A 15,513-nucleotide genomic window follows, 5' to 3' on the forward strand; every position below is an offset into this window, starting at 1 on the left:
GAATCGGTGTCAGTATGGACAACCAGGAATGGTCTGAAGAAGGAGTTTATATACAGTTAAAGGACTCTGTGATCTCTAATTTATCTTGGGGACATCAGCTGTACCCTGTGTTTTAATTTTTTTTAAGTTTAAGTGAACTGTGTTCATGGTTCAATGTAACATGCGATTCTATAGCAGCACAGAAGAGAATATAGCAGCACAGAATAACACACCTATTTACTGTGTTGGTGTGGGATGGATTTGCCTTCACTCCTATGGAGGAACAAAGGATGGGGCTTTGGCTATATTGCCAATGCAGTCTCATTCAGGCAATCTAAGAAAGAGGGAGCACAGATGGCCTATATAGGCAAATTGTGCCCTCTCCTCAGCTTTTTGGATGAGGGGAGCAACTTTTCTTCCCAGATGATGTTAGCAATATGGAAAAGGCTGTTTGCCTATGGGGTCCAAAAAGGACATTTGGGATTCTCCTTCTGAACTGGCAGTTAGCTAGGAGTTTTTGCACCTATTTGAGTGAGTAGACTGAGAGGCCATTAACTTGTTAAGTAGGTCACAGATGCAGGTTCAGTGCAGACTGGGCGGAAAATTGAAGGTGGTGCCAACTGGGAAGCACCTGAAACAGCAGCGTGATAGTAATGGAGATAATCCAGCCTCCTGCAGCTTAGTGGCTTTAGGGAAGATACCATAAGCAGTGAGCTCTAGGACCCTGAAGATCAGGTTGAGTCCTAGGCTTCCTGGCATATTCTGCATAATTTTGGGTGTGCAAGTTTGAAGAATAAGCAGCAGTAGGAACACTAGTCCACAGCTTGGAATCAGGGTAGAGTTGTCCAACTTTGAGGATGAAACCCTAATACTTAAAATCAATGTGGGTTACTTGTACTGAGGGCCTGATAAGTTTATTGACATTAAGATATTTCTATTCAGAGTGTTAATGAATAAAATGTGGTCATTAATTCATCCAATACCATGATCTAGTGTTTTCATTCTAGGGGTGTGGTGGCAATTAACTTTCCATTATTTCTCAGCTTGCAAGCCACTAAAATTTTCTTTTCTCAGAATATACTTGAAAGGGCATAGGCAATGCCTGGTTTAGCCTCATATATCAAAGAAGTTTCTATGTAAATTTTACAATACTCCAGGCTGGACATCAGGGACTGCTTCACTCCTTGTGTGTCCCTAGGACAAGAACTGAAATATAATTTCCAAATGCAGGCCCAAATAATGCACATTTTCTTAATTTTCACAGGGTGTATATATAGCATATGTGTGTACATAGGTTATATAGATTTGGATAGGCTGTGTTTATTTGTCATTTGTTCATGATTATTATCTGTTCATGTAAACAGCAGCGCTTACATTCCAGTATTGTATCTGTGTGTTAGATCTTCATTTCAGTAAACTAACCAGATGACGAATGTGCTTCAGTGACCTTATTCTTCTTTAAAGATGGGGAATGAATTAATATATAGAAACACATGTGTGAACAGGAAAGAAGTAGCAGCAATAAAGCCATGCGCTTCTGCATTACCCTATAAAAGAAGCAAGCATTGATAGCCTTTGTTCATGCAGGCTGAGTATGTAGTATACTTGCAGACAGATAACCATGAAATATCCAGTGCGCACTGCTGGATAAATCAATAGTGATTTCAAGCATCGTAATTAGAGGAATATAAGTTAATTAAGGTAGTTTTACAGAGCACCCCCTTGTAACTGACACTAGCCATGCTGTTATATAGTCCGTAAGATATGACGATACTCCGGTCATGATCATCCTTTTTAATCACTCTTCCTTTGTGCCCTGCAACTAAACAGGACACTTGTGCACGATTGTCATAAAGTTAATCTACTGTGACCATTTCACACTTTGGCTCTAGATACTCCAGCAAATTTGACTGCAGTCAATTAGACTGTAATTAGAGAAATCTTTAGCATTGTTAAGGGCACAGTCCAGAATTTGTTTCCTATTTCTGAAATTCAAATGGGAAAGAATAATTAAGGAACTGGGGGGGGGGGTCTGCTCAGCTAATCTGGGTTAAATTCCTTTGTAAAAATAATAGAGATATAGCCAAAGAAAATGTCCTAGCCAATAGAGAATCATACAATTATGATTGATTTTTTTTTATTTTTAAAATAGCATGATTAATTGTTGATGACATGGTTTTTGGAAATATAATTTCCTACTGAAATAATTGAAATATATTACTAAGTATGGGTCTGGACTGGGTTCAGCCTTGTACTCCCACCCATCAGGAAATTGAAAAGTCTAGGCTCTGTCTTTCAGCATCCACTTGGTTCTATATTTCTTGATACTTGTACAAAATATGTATAAATCCATTGTCATCAACTATGGAGTTTCCCCAAAGCAATCTCTTGTACTTTAAATTTGCCCTTCAGATCAGGCTATTGAAATCCTCTCTGGGGGAGAAAAGAAGTACATCTGCATGATTATTCAAGAATTCAGTTTCTGACCCTTCTTCCTTATTATTAGATACAATTGTTAATTTCCAATCAGTTAAAACTTTTGGTGCTAATTGAATATGGATATGGTATTCATATTTTCCAGGCCACTTTAAATCTTTAAAAAGATTTGACCGAGGGTTTTTTAAAGTAGAGTTCTTTTTTCATAAGTATCAAATATCTATAACACTATGTGTAAAAGTGATAGGGCAATAAAAAGTAAAATATGATTTGTTTGTTAGATTTCCTAAGGCTTTCATGTGCAAACTGGGGTATCATAAATGTCTTTTTAAGTGACAAGAATATTTAGATTTTATTCCTTTACCAATGACTGTCAAGTTGTGACTTTGGATCAAAAAACAAAACACCCACACTGTGGATTTGATCTGTACAAGCAACTACATGAATCAGCTTAACTCCCAGTTATGAAAAGCTGATCTGAGACTTTAAAGGATAAGGAGAACCAACGTGATGTAATGGTCAGAGAGTCAAGCTGAGGGCCATGTTGAAATCCTCACTGTATTTGATGATATATGCTCAGCATAACCCACTTTACAAAGTAATTGTGGGGATAAAATGGAGGTTAGGAAAACAATGTAAGCTCCCCTCCCCGTAGAAAGTAGGGTACAACTGAAGTAAATAATTCATTAAAAGAGAGAGAGAGAGAGAGAGAGAGAGAGAGAGAGAGAGAGAGATCTGCAGATTAGGTGGCAATGACTGCTGTTCAATTTTAATAATTTGTGCTGCAAAAATCTGAAGTATCTTCATCAACATAAATTGCTTTGAAAATCTATGTTTTTTGGCAAAGGTAGCACCTGATTTACTTCTAAGAGTACCTTATGCTTCTACACAGGAAATGTTGCAACTTTATCATTTTATTGAATTTTATTACATCATAAAGTTTTACATCTTGCTAATGATCCTACAGGAGGCTTAATTGTTTATAGGAACATCTTAATTAAGCAGAGTTCACCAGGTTAAGCAGAATACAAATGGAAAGTGTTGTAAGTGAAACAAACGCTATTGCTATATTGAAATATAACACCATAAAATTAAACAAAAGTATTTGATTATGACTATAAAAATGTCATATTCCTTTTAGGTGTTATACTGGCTTTGGTTTGTAACTTTACCTCTGCTTTTCCATGTTGCCTATCTGAAATCTGTCGGGTGGAAGAGAACAGTGTTATCTCAGTCCAAGAAAGAGGACTCTGTAAGATACAATTAGAATTAATGCTTCATTTATGTATAAAAGGAAATACTTCCTTTCCTGATCTCTCTTCCTTCCAACTTTGGGGATGTGACTGGCCCAAGGTCACACATTGTGCTTCATGGCTAACTGGGGATTTGCATTCTATTCTCAACATTGGACCAACAAACAACTACAATGCTCACATACTGGACACTCAGTATGAATCTCCAAATGAATAGCAGAATCCAGAGTCAATAATAGCTTCTCAGATACCCAAGTCTGAAAAAATGGGGGCATTTGTTAAGCTGTTGTAGGGTCCAGAGCATCAGAATCACTTACTTTGCATATATGGGAAACTGGCTTTACCACTGGCAAAAGACAGAAATATTCCTATCCCCCCCCCCATTTTGTTTTCTATAAAACAGGTCCCAGGATTTTTCTACAAAGGAGGTCCCACCATTTAGGTCACAGGCCTCTGCTTACCTCTGGCCCAATACAAAAAAATGGCTGAATACAAAAAATTTAGCCACATGGCTAAATACAAAAAATATTCCCATTTCTTCCATTCTATCTACAGCTGCAAGTCCCAGGATAACAAAATCACCTTAATTTATATAATTTGGGCCATAAGCCTCTGCTTACTTGCTTCAACACACAACTTTCAATCTTTTATGCATGCGCATGCATACACACACACAGAGCCCATCGCACCAACCTAAATTTACAATGGATATGGAATGGAGATCGTTATTTAAAGGGAGGGCGCTAAGAAGTCAAATAATCTTGCCACTTTGGAGCATCAATTTTGGTTTCATTACCACATATGCTCCCTTTCATGTATGTCCCTAGACATACTCTCTAACAGGATATGTACCCAGACCCAAACCAATTTAGAGGAATTAAGCTTTGTGTTGGGGAAGTCCTACTGCCACTGGCTAGCTTGGAAAACTAAGACAGTTGCCAAGTTTGGAGGAGAGAGCAGAACATATAGCTGAGACATCTTTACTTGGATAGTGTATAGTTCAAAGTGTTGATAACAGGCTACTAGCAACTATGAAACAATCTTCCAAAGCAAGGTTTAACATTTATTTAGGGAAATATAAGGCTACAGGAATTGAAAAGTAATTCAAACACAAGAACAGAGCAACCGTTTTCAGAAGGATGTGTGTATGAAGACTTAGAAGAGAAAGTGAAAGACAGTCAAGCTTCTGGCTGAATGAGAATTCTGGGCCAGGGGAACAGTCAAGAGGAGAAGATGGAGAGAGAGGGATTTGGAGAAGGGAAGAGGAGAGTTTCTAAAAGAAAAGGAATGAACAGAAGGGAGGTTACTTGACTTCAGTCTGCTTAGCTGGGGAGAGTACATGGTCTGTTTTAATGTTGAAAAAATAAGAAGGCAAGGCAATGGAGGGAAGCTCCTGAGTGTCAAGGAAATGTCTCAAAGTCCCAGTGAAAGAAAAGTTGAGTTACCATCCTCTGTCCAAGTGTAGAGGATAAGATCACAGTTTGGGCTGGCAGAGCTGCAATAGTTAACAGGAGTCAGCAGAACAGAATATCAAAAATAAAAATTGTAAGCTCCAGAAATTTAAGATGAGTCCTGGATATCAATTTCCTGGCTTTGACTAAGTTAAGGAGGGTTGGGAGCTTCCCAGAAAGGTAACCAAAGGTGCATGAATTCAGGCAGGTGGATGAAAAGGCTGGCAGGGTGGAGGCTTCACCCATGCCTGAGGGGCACTCATAGGCAAAGAAGGCATTCAGGCAAGGTTAGTGAAAGGTAATCAAACTCACCTGGCTGCTTGATAGAAATTTCTCCACTCAGGAGGATTTGCATTTGTTGCCGAAATTGCATGGGTGCACTGATTTGGTTATTACAACAATTTAACTGTTGCTGTGCTTTTCAATTCCTGTACCATATGTTTCCCGAAATAAAACCTAAGCCTTGTTTTGGAAGGTTGGTGATAGGTATGAATGTAGATGTTCCATCAGGGAATTGGGTATTCCCTTCCAAGGTTTAGTCATTTATTGGCATAGTCTAAGAAGATACTTGACCTCATTTTGTCCAAGAGAGTCATTGCCAGATCCTAAAATGGGGTTCTTCACAAGCAGCACTATCCACTGCTGATTCCCCAACCCTTTCTTATCTTTACAAAAACAAACAAACAAAACCAGCCTGATACTTTCTATGAACTTGCTTAGTTGGTACAATGAGAAACAGGACTGACTGACCTTCAGAATCTGATAGCCTGAGCAGCTTCATGATCTTACCTGGCATCCCAGGAGAAATCCTGGTGGGGCAAAAGCCCGGCTCCCCACAACAAATTTATGCCTTTATTGAACACATGTACATTGCCTCCACTTTATAAGACTGCTGGGGAGCCCCCAGTGTGAGTGTCAAATATTCCTAATACAAATAGAAAGAAGCTTTCCCCTGCGCTTTCTTCTTGCATCCAAAGCAAAATTCATCCCATTTTTCCAGCCACCCACCCACCTATACCTATTTCCCTATGTCTTTACAAATTATCAAACAAAAAGGGACTATTTGGAATAAGCAAGTGTCACAGTCATGTAATACATGCAAGCTTATGATAAAGCAAGGTCCACCATGCAGCATTGAGGCTACTGCATTAATTGTTGGTCGTTTACAGGAAGTTAACACATATTGACACACATTATGAGAACACTGGCAGCTATAATACCACTTCTGCTGAAAGAAGAACGCTTGCATTGGCAGTCAACAAATGGAACACTTGTCCATTGGAAGCTACAGTGGCCTCTGACTGTGACTGAAATAATCTGTTTCATTAAATCCTTCCAGAAGTTGAGGCTTACATGAACCAGAAACTGAAAGACCAGTGCACTGTTTGCAACAGTGGCAGAGTGAGCCCATTATAGAGGAAACATACATCTGGGAAGTAATGAATTATCCAAAAGAAGTATTTCTGTATCACAACCTCATCAGCATAAGAAAAGAAAAGGAGAAAACGCAACAAACTAAACTTTAACCTGTGTCTTAAAGGTAAAGGTAAAGGTATCCCCTGTGCAATCACCGAGTCATGTCTGACCGTTGGGGTGACGCCCTCTAGCGTTTTCTTGGCAGACTCAATACGGGGTGGTTTGCCAGTGCCTTCCCCAGTCATTACCGTTTACCCCCCAGCAAGCTGGGTACTCATTTTACCGACCTTGGAAGGATGGAAGGCTGAGTCAACCTTGAGCCGGCTGCTGGGATTGAACTCCCAGCCTCATGGGCAAAGCTTTCGGACGGCTGCCTTACCACTCTGCGTCACAAGAGGCTCTTTGTCTTAATGAGGCTAAATGCCCGAAACAATAGCTACAGATGTTGGCAATGTTTAGGAAACAGAATGAATGTTTACAACCCAGAAAATGCCTAAATCTTAACAAACACAACCTGTAAGGAGTGTCATAAATAATTCAAGTTCAGGCAAAGAGTGTGCTACATTTAATCCTCAATCAAAGCTGAATTTAAACATAATCGTCATTTAGGGAAGCCTTTCTCAACCTTTTCAACCATTAAGAAACCCCAGAAACATTCTTCAAGCGTTGAGAAACCCCAGAAGTGAGGGCAAGCACTTCACCTGTCTATCACTTCTTCTCCTGCAGCCATGCCAGGAAGAAGGTAGCTATAGCTCTTCCCCTTTAACTCTCCTAAGAGTGGTGAGAAGGAGCTGGGATTGTGTCCAAGGAAGCACAAAACAGCCAAGGTCTACTCTGCTGGACTGGGAACAGTGCTGGGACAGACATCCAGTGTTCTGTTGCCCCCTGCCCCTCAAATAGAACCATAAGTTATTTCAGGTTTGGTTTGCTGTACAGGGGTACACATACACACCCTGTGTGTGTCTCTGAATGTCTGAGGAGAGAGGAAAAGAGAGAATGTGAGGATGCTTTTATTGGGGTTTCAGAGAGTCAAAGTGTAACTCAGCATATTTACCATTTGATTACTGATTACCCTGAACGAAAGGAATTGAATGTGACTCTGGAGACTGGTGGGGCAGAGACTTACTGAAACATCACCCTGAAAAGATTCAATGTCACTTTTGGCTGCATAATCAGAAGTGACATTACCATGTCTATGGTATTCAATACATTTCAGGGAAATTGTAGAACTTCCCACACTGTGGCAAGGTCAGTTCCAGTTACACAGTCCAAACTGACCGATGTTCCTCTCACTGCCCTATTGAACAGCAGCACAGAACCAACAAAGAGAATCAAGGCATATTTGCCTCTAAACAAGAGCCCAGGGAAAGGCTTCTGAACAGAAGAAAAATACTCTAGGATCAAAGATATGAAAATTAGGGGGAAAGGACAGAGGTGTTAAAAACAACAAATGGTAGGAGGAAATGGAAACCAAATGAAATAACATTTGTTTTCTATTATTATTCCCATGGAAGAAAAAAAATAGTACTTTGGATCTAAGTTAGGCAAGCCACATGACAATAAGGAACAATTCATTCAAAATTAAACACTTCGAAGTGCCATGAATTTCAACATGAAAAAAATCAGCATGTGTTTACCTCAACAGGACTTGAGACACAAATAATGGGAGAGTCATTCTTAAGCATATTCAGAAAATACTTTTCAACTGTTAGTTTTTCAGGCAAACTTCTTTTTCCATACTCAGTAGCACCGATCTGCACTAAATCAGAATGCTTATGAAATGCCAATGTTAACTGTTAAAAATTTCTATCCTATAACATGTCTCAAAAAAATGTATGTTTTTTTCTTTAAAATCTTGTCTGCCCAACTACTCCAGACCTAGGAAATGGTTTAGCCAATTTAAACGATTTTAAAAATAAATAAATCTTACTCCAAGCTGAAAAAACACACGCCAAGTTTCTGCTGGAAGCAAATTAAAACAGTCTAGTTCTTTAAATCCCTTAAACACCAGAGATTCACTCAAGAAACAACCAATTCCTTTTTAAGAGCAGCAGTGCTAAGCACAGGCCACTATAAGCTATGCAATTGTTGGCTTGAGCATTAGAAAACACTGATGCTAGGATTACCACTATAGCATAAGGGTGCAGGGTCAGAGCTCAATAAACTGAATGTATGCCAATAGAAACACTTATACTGCCACAAAAGGAACCCTTTGATGAATCTGTTCTTATGCTGACAACCTACATTTGCCACCTCTGAACTGGAAAAAAAAAGCCTCTTAAACTTTGAGGATTTTCCCCCTCTTTGAGCACCAACAGATTCAGTTGAAAGGGGAAGGGACTGTATCAGTTTGCTAATGTAGACTGTTTATTGTCAGTGGAGGTGAATGGACCACTAAGATGCTGTCTTTAAGCTTTGTAGTTAGATTCATCCTATTAAACCAGGGGTAGTCAAACTGTGGCCCTCCAGATGTCCATGGACTACAATTCCCATGAGCCCCTGCCAGCATTCGCTGGCAGGCACTCATGGGAATTGTAGTCCATGGACATCTGGAGGGCCGCAGTTTTACCACCCCTGTGCCAGACATTTGGTTGAGGCCAGGAAATGTTGATGTGATACCCCTGTTGATACAGCCCAAAATGGCGTTCGCCTTTTTTACCGCTGCATCACACTGCCTGCTCATGTTTAGTTTACAATCCACAAGTACCCCAAGGTCTTGTTCACATACAGTGTTACCTAGAAGCATATCCCCCATCCAGTAGGCATGCTTTTCATTTTTCTGACCCAGATGCAGAACTTTACACTTTATTAAATTGCATCTTGTTCTCATTTGCCCATTTTTCCATTGTGTTCAGATCTTGTTGAACTCTGTCTCTGTCTTCCGGAGTATTTACCAGTCCTCCCAATCTGGTGTCATCTGCAAACTTGATGAGTAGTCCCTCCACCCCCATGTCCTCTGATTTAAAATATGATTGGTAGATAAATAGTTTGAATTTATGGGAGGGATTCCGGATCCTGTCACAGAGAAAGCGAACAGAGTTCATAAAGATAGCATTCTGCTTACTTCAGCACCTCCCACCCCAAAAACTGGAAAATTCATAGAATGCATGTACCATGGAAACAGAGAAAAGGACAGTATGGGAATGCAATGTAATCTGTTTCACTACCCTGAAATTATCACTGGCTGTATCAATTATCATTGGCTGTAATGTAACAAAACAAAATATTTTTGCTATATATTCCCTGTCATGTAAGGTGTCCATAGTCTGAGGAAGAGTGCTTGCGCTCGAAAGCTCACGCCCTGAATAAATCTTTGTTCGTCTTAAAGGTGCTACTGCACTCTGATTTTATTGTGCGACTTCAGACCAACATGGCTACCCATTTGAATCACTACCCTGAAGACATCTTCTACAAATGGCAAGTGTACTGCATTATACCACAAGTAGAAGAGTGCGGCAATTTTGCTCACTGTTTTGACATTGTAAATCTGACTTTCCCTCACCCTGTAACGTGACTTAAAATCACTTGATTTCTTGTTCCTGGGTGGCAAGAATCAGATTGTTGCAGACTAAGTGTTTTCACTTAATCTAAGACAATCTGACTCGCTAATTTTGTTGAGAATGCCTTTGTGCTGATTTTCCCTTGTTTTGCTTCCAAGCCAAAGATAATTCAAAAGTATACAGATTCCCCTGGATTTCCCCTGCCCTTTTGCCATCCCTCCAAGGTCACTCAGTGTTCACATTGAGGTTCTTCTACCCACTCTGGACCTTCTGCCATACTCTCACCCTTCATTGGTGCACAAGCCCTATTCTCCCCACATTTTACATTTAAATTTTTTTTACAAACAGCATGAGTCTAGTGATATGAGACTATCACTAGTCTCAGATTACTTAATACAATAATTAAAATTATGGGGGAATTTAAAGAAGGCAAATGGTAGCATCCCCAGTGCAAAAAGAAAAGAAAAAATATTCTGGGGTTGCATGCAAAACAAAAATGAAATTGACATGGAATATAAAGAGAGAGGAATGAAGAGCTTGGGATGAGGAGCCTAAAGCTTTGGAAATATTTTCCCTTTAATGCTTTAGTGAACAAAGTTGGGTGGAGGACAATTTTGGTAATATTTGGAAGCCTAACATTAAAATGGTTACTGTACCACATGGACCTTTGGTGAACCACCAATTTAAGAATTGCTTGGGACTGATCCATTTGGAGGAAGAATGCAATCCAGACAGGACAGGCTTTTTTAAAAAAACTACCAATATCATGACCAGTGTGAAGGATCAAATTGGAGATACACAAACACTGATTCTGCACTTCTGATTTTCTGGTACATTCTCACTTCATCCAATTCTAAACATAGACCGATTATGCACAGGCAGGGATTAGCCTGCATGACAGTGAAGCTAATCCCCATTTAAGAATGATGATGACACCATCTGGGCTTCCTTCTGGCCCTGGCCTGCTTTAGGGCCTCTGATGGCCCGCAGCAAGGGAACGTGGATTCTTCCACATTTCCTTCCTAGTCGCAGCAGCTATCAGAGGCTCTCAAGGCCCACCTCCCTCCTCCCCCATCTACAGTGCCCTTGCAGGGACACAAAACACCCCATCCAGCTTCACGGTGTTGCGGAACCAAACTGGTAATTTTCACACACCCACCATGATGCTGGGAGAGCAGCATGCTGCTATCATGCAGCAGGACCACTATGCCCCATGCTCCCCTGTTGTGGCAACAAGGCACAGTGGAACCAACCTGCCCTAGAGTTGTTCGTGTGCATGCTTCCCCGGCACTAGGGATGCTTCCCCGGCACTAGGGATCAGTGGTGGCCCAGTGCGGCCACCGCCGTGCATAATCAGCCAAATTTGTGCCCAGTATTCTGCATCTGTTTTTTTCTCCCTTCACTGATCAGGATCCCAACCATGGCATTTGTTTTGCATTTTCTCAGGAGATTGGGCAGTCCCACCCCTTTTTTTGTCTGAGCATGAGCAATAACACACTCACACTCTAATACTATCAAAAGTTTTAATTTTTTAAAAATCACCCCCCCCATCCTTCAATTCCCATAGCATGTAAATCACTGTAAATTCATGTTGTAATACGATCATGATCAGAAACATTTTTTAAAATATGGAGGAGATGAGGGATGCAGATTATTGGTTGTAGTTTTTACATCATCACATGAGGTGGGAATGGAGGAGGAAGCAGACTTGAATCCTTAGCTTCCTCAATGGAAAACTGCACATTCTCTCCAAGTGGAGGGGCAGAAATAGCATTTCTTGAGGATTCACAACCCGCATGGCAAAAAGGGAAAATATTATGATCTGCTCGCTGCTAGCTCAATTTTTATGTGAAATGTTTGTAACTCTACGGAACATTATGGAGGCCATTGCAGCATTTTTTGTGGCTATGGAATTAATCAAAGAGAAGACTAAAATTTGCAAAAGCAAGAAATTAGCATTACTATGTAGGTGCACTAGGGCAGGGGTAGTCAAACTGTGGTCCTCCAGATGTCCATGGAGTACAATTTCCATGAGCCCCTGCCAACATATCCTGGCAGTGACTCATGGGCATTGTGGTCCATGGACATCTGGAGGACCACAGGTTGACTACCCCTGTACTAGGGCATTGATGAAAATCCCCCCCTCTCCGTTTTTTAGTGGCACAAGCCTAAAAAAGCTTCTGCCAGTAAATTTCTCCCCCTTACAAATCATTGCTCTGAGCAAAGCATGGTGGAGTTCCAGTTGACTTTGCACAGGGATGTGCACACAGACACAAGACCCATGTTGTTAATAACCACAGATTGCAATGTCACTGGGTTCTAACATACATTCTGTACTCTCCACGTGTTCCCCCATATTATGAGATCATGTGATTCTTTTCCATTTTTTACAGTGGCTGATAACACAGCGGAGAATCCCCTTGCGCTCTGCAATATGGAAAACAGTCGCTTGTCAATTTTGGCTTGTCAATTTAACAGTTGGGTTTTCCCCCCTTTGTCTGCATTCCTTTCTGTTCCTTTACATTTCAATGAACTAACACTCAAATGCATGCACAAAACTTGAACCAGAAGGATTTAAATAGAAGGCTTGCTAGACTCTACTGCACAGATGTGATAGGGCAATTAAAAAACCTTTGGCCACGCCTTCCCCACAAGTCATAAGTAAAGTTCTACCCTGATATAGAAAAGTGCATTTTAAAAATTGTAGCTGCAGAATAAATGTACTGGAGGAAAAAGAATTGTGTCTAAAGTGGGCACATATTCCAAAGTCAAGATTAAAGGCTTCCTGCTCTGAAATTCTGCAGTAATGTGCGTGTAATGGGCCAGTGTCTGCTAGATCAGGAAAGGTTGAAGGCTAATGTTTTAGGACATCTGTCCATTCAGACTTGATGGAAGTAAATAACCAGAATGAAAGAAGCATACCTGACAAGTACTTTTTGTGATCAACTGGTGTTTTCTACAGGTAAAGAATAAAAGCATTTAAAAGTACTTTGGTTTTGGAGGGGCAAGGTCCAAAAGTGATTTCAAATCCAGATGTTAGATACTGCAAAGTATCAATCAGTCTGCAAGGAATACCCCCTATCCCCTAAATATTTTGGAAAGTAGCTAAGCTAAACAATTCAAGTGGGCTTGCCACAGTTCGAAGGCACTAATTTATACACATATGCTTGGAATGTGTCTCAGCAAAATATATCTGTATATATCACCAGACCTGCTTTGCCACAAAATGTAAACATGGTGATTAGATTTATTCAAAAAAGCCTAAGAAATTTACACATGTTGGCAAGATACAGTTCTCAAATGTGAATTTTTATTTATCCCATACATATACCCATGCCTGATGGGAGTAAACAACGAGAATAGAGGAAGTACACTGACAAGTACTTTTTGTGATTAACAAGTGGTTTCCACGGGTACAGAGTCAAAGCATTTAAAGGAGCTTGGGTTTTAAAAGATTTTACTCCTAAAATTTACTCCTAAGATTTAAGTATGGAACTTAGGAGAGTTGCTAGAAGACAAGGGGGGGGGGGGGGCGAGAGCTCCAAAGGATAGGATGATACAAAATATGGAGGAAGAACCTTCAGCTCATCTGGAGAAAGGGCAAAATAAGGTGTTATCCCACTGAACTAACAAGCAACACCAGGTTTAGCTTAAAAAAATTGAAAAGGATAATTGGTAAAAGGAAATGAAATTTACACTGGAGAATGTTATTTCAGAAACACAGAACTATTCAAAGGCTAAAGATTATTTCTTTCCTGTATTTCTGTCCCACCCTTCCCCTAATGATGCCAGGGCAATGTACACAGTCTCCTCGCTCTTCCATTTAACTAAAAAATCATGCCTGGTTAGGCTTAGAGACAGTGTTTTGCCTGGGTTACCTAGTAGGTAACAGAACAGACCTCCCTAGTCTAAGTCCTACATCTTATGAAAACATCCATATGGAAGTAACTTTGTATTCCTCTTTCTTTATATCTGAACAGTCTGCCTAAGTGAAGAATGTAAACCAATGCCAAACACATTTTTCCTTTTCTGTTGTGAATTTGAAAACTGCAACTAGTTTTTAGTATATTGAATGGAATAAACATATTTTCCATCTGCATTTTAGAAACCTGAATATGTTCTTTGAGGTGAACACAAGCACTGCACAATTTTTTCCCAAATGCATTTGAAGTTGTATGTGTTGGACCAATAGGATTATCACTATTCTGTTCTCTACAGAACACAAACAAGCATGCCAGTAGTGTGTGGGGTGTCTTCTGCAGTGCATTCCTGAACAGAGGTAATCCCTCTAAGCCCATTTTTGTCAATGGATTTAAGAATGTGTAACTCTACTTAGGATTGCACTGTTGAAGTTGTACAGATGAACTGATAGCAACTATGTTACTGTATAAAAGTGTTGGTTTGCACATATATACAAGGAAGGTTAACTTTGAGAGGGATAAAAGAAACAAAGTTGTTTCTTACCATGTGCCACCCAGCCATGTTTACACTGATCACAGGTTCTCAGGTTTATCTTCCCTGGCTGGAAACATTCACATGTGCAATTTACCAAGGTGCAGCGAATGGCCTGGAAAAAGGAGAAAGAAACCAACTTTTTAATAGATCGATACCAATGCACCTCAGAGAGCACCTTAGACTGTCCAAAGTACTTAACATGCATTATCTCACTAACTCTTACAAAAGCCCTGTAATTTAGATCAATTTTATTATCTCATATTGTGGATGTGAAAACAGACAATGGAGCAGTGACTCCTCTGAATCCCTGCAATGAATCTGTAGTTCAAAAGGACTTTATACTGGACAATTAAATTTTCAGTCACTATGCTATTTCAACTCTCAAAATAAATTCAGGCTGTTATCCAAAGGGCCCATGAATACACGTGGTTTGTTTTTTTTTTAAAGAAGAAGAGTTGGTTCTTATATGTCACTTTTGTCTACCCGAAGGAGGCTCAAAGCAGCTTACAGTCGCCTTCCCTTTCCTCTCCCCAAAACAGACACCCTGTGAGGTAGGTGAGGCTGAGAGAGCTCGGTCAGAACAGCTTTATCAGTGCCATGGCAAGCCCAAGGTCACCCAGCAGGCTGCGTGTGGGGGAGTGCAGAATTGAACCCAGCATGCCAGATTAGAAGTCCACATTCCTAAACACTACACCAAACTGGCTCTTTAGCATACCCTTGGCATAAGGGTACGGTGAATCTTATTTTGCCTCCTGGCTACAATTCCATGGTTCCCATCAAATGCTGCTAAGGAAAGTCTCCCAGATTTCACATGCAAGGAATTCTGATGCTATCTAGGGATGACCAAACTGTGACCTTTCATATGCCCATGGACCTGGCCACCCCTCCTATATACAGAATACTATATGTGGGCTTTTGGCTCTTGAATGTGAACATAGATGTAATTCATATTAGCTATTTAAATAACTCAGAAATGGAAGGAGGCATGGTATAGCCTGATCTTGTCAGATTTTGGAAGCTAAA

The 15,513-nt window shown here is 40.3% G+C and overlaps 1 protein-coding gene across 9 annotated transcripts in view; it reads right to left on the reverse strand.

Annotated features, from left to right (window-relative positions):
• BNC2 (basonuclin zinc finger protein 2) overlaps nt 1-15,513 on the reverse strand; it is a 450,738-nt gene that overhangs the window by 138,572 nt on the left and 296,653 nt on the right. For 8 of the 9 annotated variants that reach the window (XR_013232606.1, XM_077345139.1, XM_077345135.1 and 5 more), the window contains one exon: nt 14,500-14,602. The exons of the other annotated variant lie outside the window; for it this stretch is intronic. Coding sequence is in view for 7 of the 8 variants with exons in the window: in XM_077345139.1 (XP_077201254.1) it covers nt 14,500-14,602 (103 nt within the window). In the remaining variant the exon portion in view is untranslated. The remainder of the gene's footprint in view (nt 1-14,499; nt 14,603-15,513) is intronic. 9 annotated transcript variants of the gene reach the window in all.

This window comes from Paroedura picta, chromosome 7, assembly GCF_049243985.1.
Source record: "Paroedura picta isolate Pp20150507F chromosome 7, Ppicta_v3.0, whole genome shotgun sequence".
Classification (NCBI taxonomy): Eukaryota; Metazoa; Chordata; class Lepidosauria; order Squamata; family Gekkonidae; genus Paroedura; species Paroedura picta.